Source organism: Artibeus jamaicensis, unplaced genomic scaffold, assembly GCF_021234435.1.
Source record: "Artibeus jamaicensis isolate MK-2021 breed Jamaican fruit bat unplaced genomic scaffold, CSHL_Jam_final contig_60, whole genome shotgun sequence".
Taxonomy (NCBI): domain Eukaryota; kingdom Metazoa; phylum Chordata; class Mammalia; order Chiroptera; family Phyllostomidae; genus Artibeus; species Artibeus jamaicensis.
Genome location: NW_026521900.1, coordinates 10,921,070 through 10,941,872, shown reverse-complemented (window position 1 = coordinate 10,941,872; position 20,803 = coordinate 10,921,070). Strand labels below are relative to the sequence as shown.

General features: G+C 51.1%; 1 protein-coding gene across 6 annotated transcripts; it reads right to left on the bottom strand.

Moving 5' to 3' along the window:
• Window positions 1–1,107: 1,107 nt before the first annotated feature.
• On the bottom strand, window positions 1,108–20,025 carry HDAC6 (histone deacetylase 6). 6 transcript variants are annotated; one of them, XM_053670628.1, is made up of 29 exons: window positions 19,942–20,025; window positions 19,164–19,286; window positions 18,954–19,076; window positions 18,731–18,819; window positions 16,610–16,694; window positions 16,473–16,513; window positions 15,672–15,768; window positions 15,430–15,527; window positions 14,368–14,472; window positions 14,176–14,244; window positions 9,681–9,807; window positions 9,500–9,565; window positions 9,348–9,407; window positions 9,180–9,269; window positions 8,739–8,845; window positions 8,582–8,649; window positions 8,179–8,344; window positions 7,963–8,091; window positions 7,637–7,805; window positions 7,208–7,341; window positions 6,634–6,702; window positions 6,329–6,521; window positions 4,755–4,904; window positions 3,253–3,427; window positions 2,465–3,141; window positions 2,275–2,379; window positions 2,001–2,147; window positions 1,776–1,904; window positions 1,108–1,539 (listed from the first exon to the last, which is right to left on the bottom strand). In XM_053670628.1, exons 1-29 carry the CDS (start codon window positions 19,957–19,959, stop codon window positions 1,471–1,473), a joined length of 3,678 nt encoding a protein of 1,225 aa, XP_053526603.1. In that variant the 5' UTR covers window positions 19,960–20,025; the 3' UTR covers window positions 1,108–1,470. The 6 variants fall into 6 exon arrangements, with proteins under 6 accessions (XP_053526603.1, XP_053526602.1, XP_053526604.1 ...); XM_053670627.1 differs by having other exon boundaries at window positions 18,954–19,079; window positions 19,942–20,024; XM_053670629.1 differs by lacking the exon at window positions 19,942–20,025 and adding an exon at window positions 19,743–19,828 and having other exon boundaries at window positions 18,954–19,079.
• Window positions 20,026–20,803: the final 778 nt, after the last annotated feature.

Sequence of the window (20,803 nt, the reverse complement as noted above, 5' to 3'; positions counted from 1 at the left end):
GGGGCGCTGGCTGGGGCCGGACCTCTCCACATGCCTTCTGTATCCTGATGCACCTCGCCCTTACCTTGCCCCCACCAGGGCTGCGGTTTGGGGATTTTTTAGAGTGTGTGGGGTGTGGTACTTTTGACCGGAGTGGCCAAACTTTGGGAAATGTTTTGAAAGGGCCTCTTCGAAGCCATGCCGTCTATGCTGCGTCAAGCAGGCTTTTTGGTAGCTTGGGAGAGAGGGCTGTGTCTGTTCCTGTAGGGAAAGTGGTGCCAGGGAAGAGGATTTTGTCTCTACTGGAGGAAAAAAGGTGCCAGAAGGCGTTGTGTCAGTTCCTGGAGGGAAAGAGTAGCAGAGGAGTGGTTATTCTGTCAGGGCAAAAAACCTGGGATGAGCTGGACATGTGTCAAGCCTAAAACATTTCCCAGACTCCCTTGCAGCTATGACAATCCTGTGATAATTCTAATCAATGATATGTAAGCAGGGGTGGGGCATCCAGAATGCTCCTGAAAAGGATGGACTGAGCTGGCCACAGCTCTCTTTCCCTTCTTCTTGACTAGATGTAGCTCTAGTGGTCATCTTGGGGTCATAATGTGGTCATGAAGTCCAGGAAACCTCAGCCCTCAACTCCTTTGAGTTGGCAAATTAATTCTCATGTGGGACAAATAAATCTGCCAAATGATCCTCTCCAATTTTCCACCCCTGGTCCGTAGTAAGCACTTCTTTCCCAAAGAAGCTTCCCATGACTACCAAATTAAGTATGTTAAACCTGGACACCCGCCTTCTCCAAATCAGGACAAAAAGACGGACGAGGAGACTGAGGCCTGGTAAGGACAATTCCTGATAGTTTTCTTACCTTCTCAGCCCAGGGTACAGCTGGGACTGGCTGTGAGGTTCCTATTTCTACAGCACTTATTTTCTCACAGATTCCACCATTTAATCTACACTGCAGCCAGTCAAGCTGCTTGCTCTATTTCCAGTTGGATTTTCGGGTAATGGTTGGGCACAGGGTTGACCTGAAAAGACCCATGCCCTCATTTCTTCTATACTCATCAGTCCAGTCAACCAGGAGTGTGGGATTCTCCACCTACTTAAGATTAAAAGGCCTTCTCCAGCTTTTGTAACAGTTTGTACTTTATTACATATGCAGTATTACATATGCAACCCCACCACACCTGCCAGTTGGTTCCTCCCCCCTCCAAAGTGTCATCTTGAGTCCCCTCTTGGGGCCACTGAGCTGTCTCCTTTCTTTTTGGGGCAGAGGAGATAGATTCCCTGGAGCAAGCAGTGGGCAGGGGGAGAGCTACAATTCATCAACATTGTCCTCGGACAGGTATTTAAACTTAAATCAGCACCCTTGGGGAGTTATAAAGAGTTTTCAGGGGGGATGGACTGAAGCTGCCCCTCATCCAAGGAACAGGTGGGAATGAACTAAGGCTGGTCTATCTTGGGCCTCGGAAGGTGAAGAGGAGCATGTTCTAGGAGTTAGTGTGAGTGGGGCATGTCTTCCCCAAACTTGTTCTGGTGGGCGATGTTCTTCACATCCAGGAGAGCCTGAGGAGGAGGAAAGACAAGGTAGGTAAGAGAGCACCTGCCTTCACTTCGGCCCTACCTTTACACACGCCCTTTACTTCGGCCAGGAGACTGCCCCCACTCCAGCCTTCTACCACCCTGTCTCTTGGACTACCCCTCATGCAGTAGGGCCTTCATTCTCCCCTTACCTAGTTTAACAGAAGGTTTGTGGGGGGGGGGTCATTGTGCACACATTAGAGGGTCTGTCCAGCACCTACCTGGTGGTGAACATAGGCCTGACATTCGTAACACCAGGCAGACAGGTCAACATAGCTGAGGACCAGCGGGTGTCCTGACCTTTCATGGTGCTGGAGCATATGGGCATTGACGTAACGGCTGCAGTAGACCTGAGGTCAGGGAGGTAATGTTGGGCAGGGATCAGCACCCACCTGTGGTTTTTTCCTGGGCCAACCCCAGCCCCATCCCCTTCCTCTGTTGCATACCTCGTAGCAAGACAGACATGCCCAGTTCTCCTGGAGTGTTCCACACTCCTGACAAGGTTGGGTCACATCCAGGCCTCCTTCAGGTATGGGGCATACTGCCACCAAATGGGGACACCAGAGCAGTGGTGTCACAGCATAAAATGTAGCCTGCGTGGGTGAAACTGAGTAAGCTAGGGATTTATCTCTCCATTACATGTTCCTGAATTAGATGCTTCTACTTGGAGGCACAAATGGGCAAAAGGACACCACAATTCCAACCAGTCCCTGAGCTCACCTGGTCAGTGTCCCCAACGGCCTGCACTGAATCATCTATGTCCTGACCTCCAGCTGTCTCTCCTAGCGGCCTCTCTTCTTCTGCAGCCTGGGGCTCTGGGGCCTCCTGGACACACAGGGCAAGAGAAGTATCTGAGAGTCCTGATTCTTGTCCCTCCTTCCCTCTACCTGGGAATAGTGATGGGCCTTACCTGAGCCTTGTTGCCTAGTTCCGAGGTCCTGAGATTCCCAACCGGCGGACTGTAGGATATCTGGGGTGTGGCTCCTTGCACAGGTGAGGTTGGAGGAGTCTGGTTGTCAGCACGTGAGGCTTCAGTGGTTTGAATCAGCTCAGCTCCTCCCACAGGCTTCTGTGAGGTGGTCTGGTCCAGCGTGGCTCCCCCTGAGGCTGCCTCTGAGGTAGTCTGGTCTGGTGTGGCTGCCTCTGAGGTGGTCTGGTCTGGTGTGGCTGCCTCTGAGGTGGTCTGGTCTGGTCTGGCTGCCTCTGAGGTGGTCTGGTCTGGTGTGGCTGCCTCTGAGGTGGTCTGGTCTGGTGTGGCTGCCTCTGAGGTGGTCTGGTCTGGTGTGGCTGCCTCTGAGGTAGTCTGGTCTGGTGTGGCTGCCTCTGAGGTGGTCTGGTCCAGCGTGGCTCCCCCTGTGGCTGCCTCTGGAGACTGGTCCTTAGTGAGCTGTGCCACAACTGTCTCTGGGTTAGTCTGGGCTGGAGTGGACTCTTGCACAGAGGGTGCTGGGGTAGCCTTCCCCGTGCCTGCATCTAGATCGGACCCTTCTGGCGCAGTCAGCCTCTCCGTTGATCCAGGATTGGCTGCTTGGATTGCTTCCTCGGTGGCTGATGTAGAACTGAAGGGTCCTTCCTTGTCTTCGACCTCTGGAACCATGGGAGGGAGATCCTTGGGTATAGGTGCTACGCCCACTCCTGCTTCTATTCCCTGCCCTTCCCTGAGCCTCCCATCGTCCCCAATTCCCCATAACCACTCACTTGTGGCCCGCAAGCTGCGCCAGTATCTGCGATGGACTTGGATGGTCTCAGTGATAGAGGCCAGGGCCCCTGATAGTGGGGGCCGTGACAGGGTCAGCAGGGGTGGCGGGTCCCCAAGGAGGGTGCGAGTACAGGCAGCCATGGAGTCCGAAATGGATGTCAGGTTATAGCCACCCTTTTTAAGAAAAAAGAGAGTGAAAAGTATGATGGAGTATCCTCAGGGAATTTGGGAGGCAAGATGTCCTACTGCCCAGTCCTGCCTCAGGGCCCTACAAGTCTGGAGGGTGGCAACTGGGGACAAGTGAATGGAATCCACATCAGTCAGTCCCACTGGTTATTGAGGGGGAGAAACTGTGACGTACAGTGAAAGATAATAATAACCACAATAATGCTTCTGATAGCAACGTTACTAATAGCTGTTGCTCATTAAGTGCTTGCTGTATGCCAGGCCGTATTCTAAGGACCTTATGTATATTAAATCAAGCCTCAAGCCACATGTCCTTAATCTGCACAGGAACCTGTCTTTACAGTACGGGAACCCGTGGCTGCACCCGCAGGGAAGCCCCGGCCCCTACTAGTAGAGGAGCAAAGGTCATTCTCTCCACATGAACCCCTGTCCTGACCTGCTATGGGAACCCCTTTTTCTCACACTCTATAGAAAACCCAGTCTCTGCTCTCTTTACAAATAAATACACTGAGGCTCAGAGTGCTTAGATAATTTGTCTAGCTCAGAATGGTTGGCAAAAGGCAGCGCTGGGCTTGGAACCTGGGCTATCTGATGAGAGTCCATGTTCTTAACCACTACCCCGCCCTGCCACACGCGGTCGGTCTGGGCACGCTGTGAGACCTTCTACTAGCCCATTAACCTCTCTGCGATTTACAGTCCTATTTGTAAAGTAGCGAAAACAAGCCCATGAGACTGCCGACAGGATTAAACTAGAGTACGAACAGTGCATAATAATAAGCTACAGCACTTCCATGGTGCCAGGCACTCTTCCACGATCCAGGAAACTGAGGCCCAGCAGGCAGGGACACTGAGTAATTTATAAAAGGTCACTGAATTTACTCATCTGAGGAACTTGACAGAGGTAGTTCAAGTAGTGGTAAAAAGCATAGGCTCCAGAGTCAAGCTGCTTGGATTCAAGCCCTGGCTCTGCCCTTATTAAATGTGTGGCCTCTGGCTAGTCACTGTATCCCCCTGGGCCTCAGTTTCCCTATTTAGAGAGAGGAAAATGATGAGGTTAGCAGACCCCACCTCAGAAGGCTGTTTTCTTAATGAATTAATAGTACATATAAAGTGTCAGAAGAATGAGTGCTCAATGCAAGTTGTTGATGCTGGTGTTGCTATCAATGCCCACTACATGCCAATAATTCCACGTGGGGGCACTCAAAGGAGATTTTAGGAAGTTGCCCCCAGTGTTGTAGCCAGTCAGCAGAAAGGGCAGGACTCCCGAGTCTTCCAAACCACCCCTCGCCATGGAAAGGGGGACTGAGAAAGTTACCTCTAGGATTAGGATAATGCGGCCACCGGCAAGGCCCATCAGCAGGTGGGTGAGGTGGGCATAGCCCTCAGGTGACAGCTGGCAGCCCCCCAGCGGGTCTCTCCATGCGGCATCAAAGCCAGCCGAGACCAATACCAGTTCCGGGTTAAACTGAGGCAGGGAGAGAAGAAAGGCGTGGGCATGAGGCTGGGGGCTTGGGTAGATAGCAGGTGAGGCAGACCCAGAGACATGAGACACGAGTTGGAGAGACGGAGACACGGGACTTGGAGGCTGGGAGACACGGGACCGGAGCCCTGAAACTAGGAAGGGGAGGGTGTGGAGACACAGGACAGAGACATGGAGAAAGATAGACAGTCGTGGACACATCAGACACAGATTTAGAGACATGAAACACTAGGAAAGGACAGATGGGGACGTGAGGCAGAGTCCTGAGGTGTGGAGACTCAGCCAACAAGAAATGGTGACGTGAGACACAGAGAGCCAGATATGTTCTCACACACATGCCCAAGGGTGAGATCAAGAGGTACATGCTCCCCTCCTGGGTCCAACATGCGACATGCACAAAAGACACGAACTTTTATACACATGGTGCGAAAGAGAGGTGCAGGCATACTTCCATTACAGAAAATGACAATTCAAGTGCCACACACAGAAGGTGGTCACATACAGCCACATATACTCACATACAATCAGACAGCCTCATATAGACCGAACTACACCTCGTACTAGTCATGCACAGTTTCTCATGGAGGGGACAGTAATCCAGTCACTCCTGCACAGACACAATCATACACGTGCCATCACTATCCAGTTACAACAGTCTACAACAACCGTTGCATCCACGGGTAGCCACTTACACCCAGTCACACACATGATTTCATAGTTACACGCATGTAAGGTAGTCACGGCCACTGTGCATCATCAGACACATGTACCATCTTAACTTGCATGGCTGCATGGAGGTCAGAGATGGCACTCTGGTCTGCCTTCTGACTTAGTCACACACGTGCAACCTGCCACAGACACACGCAGTTTACACAGGGAGAAGGTGGTTACCTATACCCTTCATTCAGAGTCACACAAATATATACAGGCCGCCTCCAGTCAGAGACACACCAGACAGCCCCAACAGAGAGACAGAAAGATGACTGTCACACACAGCCTGCCACATGCAGAAAGACACACTGTCTGTCACAGAAAGCACGCCCATCACAGACAAATAGCAGTAGAAAGAGCCACCCATGCAGAGTCTCACACACATACTCAAACCCCTCCCCGCCTTGCACGTAGCTCCACTGAGATGGCAGTCACATGGGGCCACCACCACATACAGACAGACACTGGTGATAGTGTACGCACAGGACACACACAGCCAGGAATACAAACACTACCCTCGCACACCCAGAAGTCTCTCACAGTTGCTCACAGAGACGGCAGTCACCTACGCAAAGATCATCACAGAGTCACTCCCCCACCCACTGCCACCAGTCTCACAGGATCAGTCACCCAGAAGTCAGACACATGTGTCTTCACGGCTATCCACACAGCTGTGTCACATACAGCCTGGAGCATACCTCATAGGCAATGGGGAGCACCAGACGATGCCAAGCAGCCAGGTACTCGGAGTCACCCACGCGAGGCCCATTCCATGCCACATTGACGGTAAAGCCCGTGCCCGCAGACCGGCCCACCTGGCTGCTGGCGCCCTTATCCCCCATGGGAAAGAAGGTGCCATGATCATAGCGGTGCAGGGAAATGTAGAGCACGCTGCCAGAGACAGGGTGGGGAGGGGCGCCATGCCCGGTTAGTAGCCTGGCACCCCTGAAGCATGGCCCACCCACCTCCCTGGCGGCGCTCCACCCCTGCCCCAGCCCCTCACCTGGGGTCCTCCTCAAATATGTGCTGAGTTCCGTTACCGTGATGCACATCCCAGTCCACAATCAGGACCCTGGGGAGGGACAGCCTCTCAGTTTCCCAGGACACTGGCCCTGGGGAGAAGGCGGGGCCAGACCCCTTGGGCCTGTCTGCAGGGGCATGTATTGTGGGTGGCCCCATCCTGGGTCCCTGGGGGTAGGGTTGGGTGGCAAACTTTTGGGTCCTATGAAAGTAAGGGTGACAACCGACCCTGGATCCTGAACAAGCACTCTGTCAGGGCTAGCCCAGGGCCCTGTGAGGGTAAGCACTGGGGGCCTGGACCCAGGGTTCTATCAGGATAGTCATCAGGGGCCAAAATGCTGGGGGAGGGAGGACCCTGGATCCTCTTTCATAAACACCTGGGAACCACAGTCTTGGGGGTCCTCTCCAAGTAAGCACTGAGAGGCTAGACCCTCAGTCCTTTTTTGGAAAGTGCTGGGCATCTGGACACTTGAGTGTTTTTGGGTGAGTCCTGGGGGGGCTGTACCATGAGGCCTGCTGAGTAAGCACTGAGCTGGGGAGGCACAGGGAGCCCTCACCGCAGTGCGTGCCCACTGATGGCCTGGGCATGGCGAGCAGCCACAGCCACAGAGTTGAAAAAGCAGAAACCACAAGCAGCATCCTGCTCTGCGTGGTGGCCGGGAGGACGCACCACAGCAACACCATTCAAAACCTGGGGGAGGAATAAGGGGCCGAGATCAAACCACTGTGCCCACTGCTTTCCTTCTCCTTGTCCCCTTGCCTTTCCTGTCCTCTCTTGCCCACCCTTCCACTACCAGCTGCTAGGGGAGCCCAGCCCTGCAGCCCCATCCCCATGGCTGCACTTTCCAGTGAGCAAGGCCTCTGGTGAGCAGGGATCTCCTCCCCATCCCCGTTTCCTCGGGCCCTGCCCAATTTTCTCAGAGCAGCCTCTCTGTATCCCCCAGGACTGCCTATCTGAGCCAGAACCCCACCCGAAATAGCCATACCTCTCCCGCCAGCACAGCCTCCACAAGACAGCATGCGGCACCAGTGGCCAGCTGTGCGCAGGCAAAGGTGCTGGGACAGATGTAGATGGACTCAAAGTTGGAGCTCTCGCGGTGCAGCTCACGGGTTTTCATTTTCTCTGTGGCCCGTACACGGCCCACATACTCAGCACTGGAGGCAGAGAGGGGGCACCAAGGAGAGTCAGGTGGTTCTGTCCCATCCACGGTCCCTCCCATGACCCCCTGCAGCTCAGTGTACCCAGACTCCAGCCTCCAGGTGGCATGTATGCACCGAGGCCCCATGCCACCCCCAGGCACAAGGGTCTGACCTGTGGCAGGTGAGCAGCTCAGCGTCTGTGGCAGGGCGTGCAGGCAGGATGAGACAGCGCCCGGCAAGGCCCAGCTCCTCCAGACGACACATGATCCGGGAGACACGCTGGGGCATCTCGGGGTGGTGGCTGGGAGGTGGGGGACAGAGGCAGGGCTTAGTGCTTGAGGACAGGGAGGAACCCCTGCCCACTTAGCCCAGCTCTCCAAACACATACTTGTCCCACAAGTTATAGTGATCCATCATTCGCTGGTCATAGACCAGCCCTGTGCGAGCCTGCAACACCGGCCACATCAGAATTGGGAGAGCTTGGGGTGGCCATGGTCCTTCCTCTTCCTCCTCCACGCTGGACCCCTCCGCATGGTCCCCCTCCAGGGTGCCATCTGTAAGGGGAAACCACATTCACCCTACTCTCCCCCTCTGGAGCACTGTAATACTCTAGAAACTTTGTTTACCCAAACAAAAAGAGGTAGGAGGTCTGAAACCAGGGCACAGTGAGAGAGGGTCTGACCATCCCCCAGAAAGGCAGCCCAGGAAAATCAGAGCGGGTTCTAGAAGAGTCTCCCCACATGGTTCATGCCATGCCTCACCTCCCACTAAGTCTACTCCTTGCCTCCTACCTGATCTCATAAGCGTCTCCCAGAAGGGCTCCAGGGCTTCCAGAGTACAGGACAATGATGACAGGGCACTGGATGGCAGGGGAGGCGGAAACGTGACCAAACGGCCCCCAGGTGGGCAGTGAGGGTCCCACCTTTCCCCTACACCACCTGGGCTCACCTTGCACAGGGGGCACCAGGGGACTCCAGCATGGGGCAAGGGTCACCCAGAAGAGTGTGGAGTGAGGCGCTGACGCCCTCAGCCAGGGAGCGAAGGTTGTAGCCACCCTGAGAGAATAGGGATAGGGGGGTTAGGAAAGAACCAGATGTTACCGGGGAAGAGTAGAGTAATATTAGCACTGGGGTTCTGACTGCATGTCAGGCAACAAGGAATTTAGAGGGTGACTTCATTTCGCTCACTAAACAGTGCTGTGACATGATTACTACTAGTATTGTGCCTGATTTACATAAAAAAGCAGAGGTCCAAGGAAGTTCATTGATTTAGGTGAGGCTGTCCAGTTAGGAAGCGGAAACGCTGGGACGGGAACTCCTGCTGGACTTGGAAGCCTTGTTCTTATGCTCTCTAGGATTCATGGGCTCAGAGATGAAGGGAGTTACTCACCTCCAGAGACAGGATCAGCCTGCCTCCTGCCAGACCCATGAGCAGGTGGGTTAGCTGGGCAAACCCTGCTGGAGTGGCAGCCATCTCACCCTGGGGGGGACATGGAGGGTCAGCCTGCCTCCACTTACCCCCTTCTGCCTACCTGCCATCCCAGGGAGCCTGCCTTACCTTGGGGTCTCCTTGGAGGGCATCAAATCCAGCGGCCACCAGGACCAGCTGGGGCTGGAACTGAGGGAAGAAAGGACTACATGAGGCCACTTGTCCTCATGGCCCACTCCTCACTGTCACCCCTGCCCCAACATATCCCAGACCCCCAGGACCTCAAGGGCGACGGGCAGCAGGACTCGCAGGAAAGCAGCAATATAGTCGGCATCTCGCATCCCCACCTGCGAACAGACCTCAATGGTGAGATGGGGGCATTCTGCCCTCTGCCTCAAGGCACGGGCACTGAAGGGCATGGGTGAGCTTCACTCTTGGGGCAAATGGTGGGCAGACACTGACCTGGTTCCAAGGCACATTGATGGTATATCCCTGGCCTTGGCCAAAACCTATGGTGGACCAATTAGAGGCCTTCAGGTGGGGCCAGAACCGACCCTGCTCATAGCGATGGATGGAAAAATAGAGTACACTGAGGGCAGAGAAAACAAGAGATCGGGGAGCTGGGGGGCTGTTAAGGAGTCAATCCCACAGATACCCCCAACCCGCAGTTACCAGTTTTCCTCAGCCATTCATTCATTCTCATTATTTTCCTCATGAAATCTTGAATTCATACATTTATTCATTCTTGCAGTTTACGTACCCATTACTTCATCCACCCATTTGTTTCATCTCTTACTGGGAACTCCTCCCTCAGCAAATGTTGCTGCCCACTCAGACTAGCTCGGAGACCCTGAGAGCTAGTGGGTGTCTCTCAGCCCCCAAGGACCCCTGCGTCCGTGGGGACTCTAGATCATGCCCACCCACCCACCCCACCTGCCCCTGTGACCAAGGTGGTAACAGCAGGCCAAACCCTGTGACTCCGGGAGGCCCATAGCGCACATGGAGCTTTAAGTTGGTGGGAGCCAGCTGAGGCGTCCAAGAGCAGTGGGCTGGGCTAGGGAGCTCAGTGCGTCTTCTGAAGGAAGTGGGAGACTCAGAAATTAGGTTAGGAGTTGGTTCTGCGTGCAGAACTGGAATAGGGGTGATAGCTGGGGCTGCAGGAAGCCAATGAGGGGTAATTCCTTCTTTCCAATACCTCGTAGGCCACCTCTACTACTTCTTTTACTGCATAGGCTACGTGGTGAGAAACAGAACACTCGGAGCAGTGAGGGGACTGACAGACACATGTTGAAAAGACACAGTGGTCCAGAAAGCCTAGCAGTTGGGTTATGGGAGGGCTTAATGCTGATTGAGGCAATCCAAATGCATGATCTCTCATTTATCCATCCATCCGTTTGGTGTTCCCTGCCCTATTCCAGTAAGGATTTAAGGCAGATTTTCTTTTCTTTTTTTTTTGGGGGGGGGGGGCGGGGATGCAAGAAATAGTGGTAAGCAATGAATCTAGACAAACTCGGCAATCCTGTTTTGTTTTTTTTAATATTTTTTTAACATTTTATTTATCTTTAGAGGGGGGAGGGAAGGAGTGAGGAAGAGAAATATCAATGTGTGGTTGCCTCTTGTGCATTCCCTGCTGGGAACTAGCCTGCAACCCAGGCATGTGCCCCGACTGGGAATCAAACCATGGTTGTTTGGTTGGCAGGCCTGCGCTCAATCCACTGAGCTATACCAGCCAGGGTGACAATCCTGTCTTAATAAATGTTAATAACGTGGTTATGAAATTTAATAAAATTGGTATAAAGTGTTGAAACTGAAGAAAAATACCTTGTAATTGGGGAATGAAACTCATATGAAAGCTCTAGTATTGAGTAGGTGGGGGATGATTTTTTTAACTCTGATATATAAAAACCAGTTCTAAACTTAAGGAAAACTATACCATAGAATATAAAGATTATTATCAGCAAGAAGAAAGAACTAAAGAAAAGATTTGAAGAAAGCCAACCCCACAAGAGACCCACCAGAATCAACAGAACTAACACCCAGGAAACTAAACTTATAAAGCAAACAAAAGATTTTAAAATTAAGGTCAACTGATTTCCAGTGAAGGAACGGTAGACTGATAGCATAGGTTTACCTCCTCCCTTTCCTATAATCCTAGTCAAAAGACATTAAAACACAGGTGGCAAACACAAGGCCCATGGGCCAAATCTGGCCCTCCACCTCATTTTATCCAGCCCGGAACCTTATTTCTACTCGGCGGCAGTGCCAAGCTCCTTGCCCCTTGCCCCTAGTTAAGGAGTAGTTACATTTATATAGTCTTAAAATTACATTTGGCCCTTTGAAGGCAACTGCGAGGCTGATATGGCCCCTGGTGAAAATGCATTTGACATCACTGCATTAAAGGAATGTTAAACAAGTTATCCACCTGGAAAAACAGAACAGGGGTGGGGGAAGGATTCAGACAAGAAAGTTTAGCAAGTCCCTGAAAAGTACTTGGAGGCTCCAAGGGCCGAAGGGGATGACCTGGGGTTGCCCTTCTGGAGAAATCAAGCACAGTTCCAGGTCATTGTATACAGAATCAGTCCTGAATAACCAACTCACCTAATGAGCAATTCACTGAACTTACTTGCTTCTTTTAACTACTGAGCTTTAATTGTGCTGTTTTCCTTGCCTTCACAATAGTCTTTTAAGGAGTGTCCAACTTGTCTCCACCCCAGCACTTTGCTGCTGGAGTTAAGACACTGAGATGCAGGGAGACTCAAGGGCATGGATAAATGATCATTTTATACCAAATAGATTACGCGGAAGGGAATGAAAATCAGGCTGACACCGGACATCTGTCGGCATCACTGAATGCTAGAAAATAATAAAACAATGTCTAGAGAACAGCCAACCTAGATTAGACGGTGGGCTGTGGGAGCTCAGGATCTACACAAAGAAGTGGATCCTCCGCAGTCTGTTTGACAGAAGGCTGGATCCACAACTACTTAGCAGTGTCCCTTCCTGAGAAGGATTAGCTCAATTATTTTCTGCTGGAAGGGTAAGCTGGTGTCCTTTCTGGAGGAAAATTTGGCAGTAGGTCCCAGGCTTTGAAGCATGCTAACCCCCTGACCCAGTAACCCATGACTGGAAATTCATCCTATAGATACACTACAAGTGTAAAATTATATATTTACCAGACGATTCAGTGTAGAACTGTCTGTAAAAGCAAAAACTGGGAAGCACCGTAAATGTCCCGGAGTTAAATGACCAGAGGTACACCCACACAAGGGAACACTGTATACCCTTGTAAAGAAGGAGGTATTTATTATTGATTTTTATTATTTTTCCCCATTATCAGTTATCCCTCCTATACCCTCTTCCACTTCCACTCACCTCCTGCCCTGAAGAAGTTACTTTTTATTTTTTTAAAAGATTTTATTTATTTATCTTTAGAGGGGAAGGGAAGGAGAGAGGGAGAGAAATATCAATGTATGGTTGCCTCTCGTGCGTCCTCTGCTGGGAACTGGCCTGCAATCCAGGCATGTGCCCTGACTGGGAATCGAACTTTGGTTGTTTGGTTAGCAGGCCCGCGCTCAACCCACTGAGCTACACCAGCCAGGGCAAGAAGGTACTTTTTAGAGGCACTAACATGAAGCAGTGCCTACCACATGATGTTAAATGCAAAAAAGTTGCCAAAGATCATGTAGAGGATTATCCCCTTAGGCAGTGTATTAATAATGATAATGAATATTTACACATCTATAGGAAAAATTCTGTAAGGATATAACCTAAACTATCAAAAGTTATTTTACTTTTTTAATCCTCCCCCGAGGATATATTCATCGATTTTAGAGAGGAAGGGGGGCAGAGAGGGGGAGGGGTGAGGGAGGGAGGGAGGAAGGGAGGGGGAAGAGAGAGAGAGAAAGAGAAACATCTACTGGTTGCTTCTTGTAGGTGCCCCAACCAGGGATTGAACCCATGACCTAGGCATTTGCTCTGACCGAGAAATAAACCCTCAACCTTTTAGTGTATGGGAACAATGCTCCAACCACTGAGCCATACTAGCCAGGGCTCAACAGGTTTTTTTTTTAGATTTTTATTTGTTTATTTTAATTTTTAAAAAGATTTTATTTATTTGTTTGTTTGTTTGTTTGTTTTTAGGCAGAGGGGAAGGGAGGGAGAAAAAGAAGGAGAGAGACATTGATGTGTGGCTGCCTCTCGCACTTCCCCTACCAGGGACCTGGCTCACAACCCAGGCATATGCCCTGACTGGGAATCAAGCCTGTGACCCTTTGGTTCACAGGCCAGCACTCAAATCCACTGAGCCACCCAGCCAGGCCTATTTATTTATTTTTAGACAGAGGGAAAGGGAGGGACAGAGAGAGGAAGAGAAACATTGATTGGTTGCCTCTGAAATGCCCCCAACCACCACCAACCGCCCCCAACCAGGGACCCAGCCCACAATCCAAGCATGTGCCCTGACCCAGAATCAAACCTGAGACTTTTAGGTTTGCATGATGATGTCCAACCCACTGAACCATACCAGTCAGGGCTCAACAGTTATTTTTGAGGTAATGGGAATTACAGGAGATTCACGGCTACTGATATTTTTGTATTATTTCATTTTTAAATAAATAATTTATAGTAATCATAATTAGAAAAAATAAAGTAGTAATTTGAGGTTCACTCCAGCTCCAGGGTAAATTGGTGAACAAGATCTCCAAATATTTGTGGGCACAAATCTCATCTCTTCCCATTCTTCTCTGTGTGACTTTATAACCTGTAAGCATTGGTTCCTCCATCTGTAAAATGGGGAACTCAACAGTTCCTGCCTCAGAGTGAAATTAAGAAAGCAGACTCAGAGACAGCAGCACAGAACCCAGCCCCAGGGATGCCCAATGAATGCAAATGCCTTCCTTTCCCTCCTGGGCCCCTTCTAACTGGGCCTCTAGCATCCGGAGTGATACTTGGGGCATACCTGGGGTCCTGGTCAAAAGTGAACTGTGTTCCTTGACCATGGTGCACATCCCAATCCACAATAAGGACTCTGTGAGGGGAAGAAAAGGGGGCACTGTACAAGAGGATCCAGGTACATCTGGGGAAGTGCCCAGACCAGGCTGCACCAGCCTGTGCCACCCCCATCACACCTGCCCTGCTGCTTGCTGCTGACCTCTGAATGCGGTGCTTCACTTGAGCGTAGCGAGCAGCCACGGCCACATGGTTGAACATGCAATATCCATCCATAAGACTGTGCTGGGCATGGTGTCCAGGAGGTCTGGGTAGGACAGGGAAAGCCACAGATTGGGGATTCTTCCTCTGCAGATACGGACTCCCTTGCTCTCTAATCCTGGACCACCAATTCCACCAGTGCTGATGCCTGCCAGTCTGTCAGGAGGTGAGTAACTGGGGCCCTTGGACTCTCACCCCCAGTCTACTGCTCTCTCTTTGAAGGAAACTTGATGATGTTCCTTAAAGTTATCAATGCGTACACCCTCACACCCAGTCACTATGCACCTGGGGACTTAACCCACAGCCTATGTGCCAAAAAGGGTAAAATAACATGTTTATAAATGGACAACAATATTTGCCTTTTTTGGAAACATTAAATGACTGGGGAGAGCCGAAATGCCCAACAGTAGGGTTGGTTAACTCACTGTACACGTGCACAGCGGTGTTCTACATGGGTCTAAGCTCTACACTGTTAGAGAACAGCTTTCCAAGATGTTTAAGTGGAAAATGCGTGTTATGGAAGGGAGCTTCCTGAATGCTGGAGTGCTCCCCTAAAATAGGGGAGGGAGGAGAAAGGCTGTATTTTCTGCACTTCATCAGTTGTGGAATGCCAACAATGATGAGATGTACTGTGACTTTACATGCCAACAACAAAGCAGAAAATGCCGCCAACTGAATTCTGAGATGTCACTGTTTATAAGATGTATCTGAATTTCAAGATGTTACCAATGTGAAAAATATGCATTTTAGAATCAACGAAATATGGTTATGTACTCCATGAATAGGCACAGACTATTTCTGGAGGACATAGGAGTTACTGGTTACAGGGACTACCTCCAGGAGAGGAAGCAGGGGTCTGGGGGATGGGCGCGGTAGGGAGACTTTTCCTTGTATCCCCTTTTATACCTTAAGCATGTACATACACTACCCATTACCAATACATTTTACATTTGAGGGAAGAAATTTTTTAAAATATAGAAAACCAAACGCTAGCAGGTCCTACCTGATGATGGCCATGCCATTCCGGATCTCGGCCCCCAGGACCGCATCCACCAGCCTGAGGACAGAGCCTGAAGCCAGGCAGGCACAGGTGTATGAGTTCTGGAGAGACAGTGGGGAGCCAGAGAGGGAGTGAGGGAGAGAGCAGCCCTGTCCACTCAGCTATTTCCCCCAGGGTGGGGTAGCTATGGGGTGGGCATCCCCAGGAATGCTATCACCCTCTGCCCTCACAGTTCTTATCCATACCGGATGCAAATAAACTGAGTCATAGGTGTCCGCTAGGACGCGGAGTTCTCCCTCACTCATGTCCTGGGTCGTCTCCATCAGATCAATGTATTCTAGGCTGGGGACACAGACAGAGGATGAAATTCAGGGGACTGCCTCCCTCCTTGGCCCTGACTCCTCCACAGCTAAGCCTTCCAAGTACCACACTCCTGGACAAGTCAACCTCCTCAATTGTCATTCTGGGAGAACACTGAGATATAGGCCACATTTCCTGCTTCTTCACTAGCCCACCTCATTTCCACTAATATCCCTTGCCTTCTCCTCTAGCCACACCAAATCCTATTGCCAGGCCTTTGGCCAGAAAGTTCCAGCTATCTGTACCCACCCTCCCTGAGCCCTCCTCTTCATCTGACTCACTTTTCTCCCTTAAAGTTCAGCTTAGATCCCCCCTCTGCCAAGCTACTTTACTTGGGCCACACCACACCAGGCCCCTCATTCTGGGTTCCTATAGCACCCTGGGGAACACCCTGATCACTCTGTCCATACATCCTCCCGTTGCTAACATACCACATTATAACAACAATAGCTCAGCGAGCTGATGCTATGTCAGGCATCACTCTAAGTACTCAACATATATCAAACCCTCCTGAAGAACATTTATTTACTAGTCCCCATTACAAGCGATGACACTGAGATTCAATGAGGCTCGGCAATTTGCCAATGGTCACAGAGCCCACGGCATTCTACCGCAAAGCATCCGGTCTGCCCTGGTGGGCCCAGGGTAGCCTCCTCCCCATCCCTATAAGGTTACCAAGCCTTTACCTGTGAACCAACATCAGCTCCTCCTTTTCAGCAAATCGGGCCTGGGGAGACACAAGGAACAAAGGGCTAAGGTGCTGGCCACACCCAAGTTCTGTCAGCTTCTGTTCTCTACCCAAGATGCCAGCTGGGGAACTCACCTGAAAGGACACACAGCGGTCCAGGAGGCCCTCCCGGATTAGCTGCTCCTTGATGGCATGGAGCCGTTCTGGGCCTTCAGGGAAGCTGGGTTGATAAAGAGATATAGTCACATGCACACGTAGATACATACAGGGATACAGGTGAGCAGCAAATCTGGTCCTGCACATCTCCAGTCACCCTTGTACAGCTGCTTGTACCAGAAGCTTCAAAGTCATCCCTGATGCCGATTAGTTCTGTTCTCACAATATATCCAAAGCCTGACCCTCTCCTTATCACCTCCACTACTGCTACCATAAATCTACCACCCGGGCTACTGCAGTCACCTCCTCCCTGGCCTTCCAACTTCTACCCTCATTCCTCCAAAAGTCCTTTAGTCACACAGTAGCCAGACATTGGTTAAAATCCAAATCAGGCCCTGATTGGTATGGCTCAGTTGGTTGGGCATCATTCTACAAAGCAAAAGGTTGCTGGTTCGATTCTCAGTTCAGGGCACATACCCAGATTGTGGGTTTGGTCCCAGTTGGGGCACATGTGAGAGGCAACCAATTGATGTTTTTTCTCACTGTTTCTCCCTCCCTCCCCCATCTCTACAAATAAATAAAAAAAATCTTTTTAAAAAATCCAAATCGGATCACGTCCCACCTAAAACTCAAAACCTTCACATGGCTCTCATCTCATCAAACCAAGTACTTTTCAGCTAGCTCTCCTTCCTGCCTAGGACACTCTGTTCCCTGTATCTTCACGGCTCACTCCCTCACCTCCTTCAGATGCCTGCTCAAATATCAGCAAGGCCATCCCCGACCATCCTACTCAAAACTGAAGAGTCCCTTCCAGTGTTCTTTCTGCTATTCTCCATCCCTCCTCCGCTTCAGTGTTGCTCTGCAGCACTTGTTTGTAACACACTGTATCACTTACATTTTGTTTACTGTCTATTTTCCCCCTTGAAAATGTAATCTCCACAAAGACAAGGGTTTGTTTGTTCTGTCTGCTGCCATGTCCCTAGCTCCTCAAGGGATGGTAGATCTGTATTCAGTAATAAAATATTTTGCCATCCCGAGTCTTCCATTGGGATAGAGAAGATTGATTCTGAATTGGTAAAAACATAAGTATAATAACGAGCAAACAATAACCAGACTAGGAAGACCTCAAGTATCAGGTGGGGGAGGGAGGGGAGTGGCCAGGCATGGCCCTCTCTGAAAAAGTGTCCTTGAGGCATGAATGTTAACTGAGAGAAGGTGGAAACAAATCTATAGAAGAGGAATCAGCCAGGGCAAAGGCCGGACATAAGGGAGTATCAGGAATGTTGAAAGAACAGCAAAAGGACCAGTGTGGGTGAAGTGAAATGAAGTGAATGAGGGGGAAGATTGGCTGATGAGGTCACCAAGGTGATGTGGGGCAAGATCACGTGGAACTAAGACTCTAAGATGAAGAATTTGAACTTTACCTTGAGGGCAGTGGTCTGCCCTTGAAAGATTTTAAGAAAGAGAACAGTCTTGAACATGGTTTTAGGCTGCTATGTAGACCACAGACAGCAGGGTAAGAGTGAACACACAGGAGACAAGGAAAGGAACCTCTGCAAGTATAAGTGAGTAATGGATAGTGGTGGCAGTGAAGGCCAGAATAGGTCAGATACTGAATACATTTAAAATAGAGCCAAAAGAATTTGCTGATTGATTACAACATGTGTGAGCAAATGGGAGGTATAATTCTGTTTCAGCACAAATGTCCCTTCTTCAAGGACACCTTCTGGGAACACTGGATGCTGGTCCAGGGTCCTCTATTAAACACTCTTAAAGCCACTGGTCTTAAGTCCTCTTACACTAACCACTTCACACTGCTGTTGGCTGTTTAATGATCTGCTCTCCTACTCACCTATCAGCTCCTTGAGAAGGGACCCTGTCTTGTCCAACACATTTGTATCACCAACTCCCATCGCACAGTAGGCACTCAATAAATGTTTTCCGGCTAAATGATAAGAACCCTTTCAAGCCTGAGCCCCATCTTCCTAAGTTTTCTGCTTCCAGTGTCTAGGCTAGTACAAGAAAGGATCTGTTCTTCCTAATGGCTCTAAGTGTGCATATTTGTGTGGTTCAGAGACAGCTTGGTGGAGTCAGGCTCACCTGTCATCCCAGAGGCAGTGGAAATCATTTAGCTGCTCATCGAACACCAAGCCAGTACCAGGCAGTGTCTTGGCCTCAAGATTCAGATCCTGCAGGGAAAAAAATGGGAGACACTGATCCATTTAGGGCCTGAGTCAGAGGTAACAACCCATGCTGTCCAGGATGGAGAACCTCAGGATTTTCATTGTCGCAGGAGGCTAAATTGTGGCCAGGCCTCTCTCACCAGCCCTTGAAGCCCCACAATTAGGTCTTGCTCTGGTGCTTGGCTGAGTTTCTTCATTCTGCCTTTCTTCTTTACCTCCGCTAGTTTGGGGCTGGAGCGGAGTCCGGCACCCTTAACACCTGGCTTCTGCCAAATAGGGAGAAAGGTCAGAGTCCACTGCATGGCCCATTGCTCCCCCTCCCCCTCATCATAACAGGTCTGGGGTCTCACCGAGATGATGTTGGAGTCAAGCGGGGGCGATTGGGGGTTCTGCCTACTTCTTCGCTGCTTGGTTGTGGTGGAGTCCTGGCCGGTGGAGGTCATGGTCGGGGAGACTTCACCCCTGACGCGGTTCTGGGGGGTGCGGTGGAGGTGACTGAAGGGGCTAGGGTGCCCTAAGGATCCCACATCCCAGCCTCTTTTCAGGCCCCGCCCCTTATGCCGTCCAATGATCCACCGCCTTCTAAAGCCCGTCTCTCTCCAGGCCCTCTCCCTCCACTGGAATGTCCATTCCACCTGGCCCCTCCCACTCCACTAGACTCCTTTCAAAGAGCAATTAACCCCCAGACATTTTAAGGCCCGATCTTTCCAGCAAATCACCGCCCCTTCCCTTCTACCAGGACTCATTCCTAGATCCTTTCATTCCTCTCAGCCTCCACCAGACCCCATCTCTTCACAGACTTGCCCTTTCCACCCAATCTCCCGGATATTTACCCACCCTTTCACTCAGCCAGCCCCAGCCCCCGGCCCAGGCCTGACTCCACCCTTAACGATCCACTTAACTCCACCCCTTATCCGCCGGACCGGCACCTTCCACTAGGCCAGATTCCACCCCTAACGTTTCAACAAGCACCGCTCCTCAGGGGACGGCCCCTTTCCTTCCACCAAACCCCACCCCCTGCCCAAACCCTACCCCTGACGCATCCCCTAGCCCCTTCAGTTTCTAACCACCTCCCGCCAGCCCCCGCCCCCTCAGTCGACGCCAACCAATCCCTTCAGCATCACTCACTGGGCGCAGTGCAGACATTTCCTCAAACTCCGCCCAGAACTAGTACCGCTCAATTTCCAGCGATCTGTGGGGCTGCCTGTGACGAGACCCACTTTTCCATTGGGCCAGTTCTCTCAACGAACCGCCCAGATCCCGCCCACACCGAGAATGTCGTTGCACCGCCGCGCGCCTCTGGTGAGCAACGTTCGGTGTGTACGTCATTACGTGATGCGGAACGTGCTGCGCCTGCGCGAAGTTCGAGCCCGTTGTTCGACGTCAGGCTAAGCTCGGCTCCGGTTTGCCCCTCCCCCAACTGCCGACGCTTTCTTTCTAGTTTCCCTCGCTTCCATCCCTCCGTCCTTGTCCAGTCACTTAGGAGCCCTCCAGATCCACGGCAACACTGCCGTGCAGTGACTCAAGACAGCAAGCAAGCAAGCAAATGACGGTATTAGGAAAGAATATCTTCTCTCCTTCCCTTGGCTTCCCGCGCGGCGTGCGGTGATGACGTAGCGCGGGTGGGTTGGTGCTCAGTTAAACTGGAAAATGGCTGGTGGTGGCCAAATGGTAGTGCTAATGATGCTAAACGTGGTAATGATTTCTCTGAGTTAATGTTCACGAAGGTGTGTCATGAGAAAGGGAGTGTCCTCTAAAGTAATCACATATCACCTCCCCAATAAATAAGCTAATAGGTTTGCATGCAGGAAGGAGGAACTTAGGCAATAGAGCAATAGAACGAGCTGAGCAAGCATACGACAAGCCGCAATCACTTACGGCCTCCGCGGATGGAGAGGGGCGCGTTGGTCTTAAGCCAGGCAGCTACAGTGATAGCATGGGTCTGGGGGAGCGGAAGTCCTACTGGGCTCAGAGTGTGATCTGTCGTGAT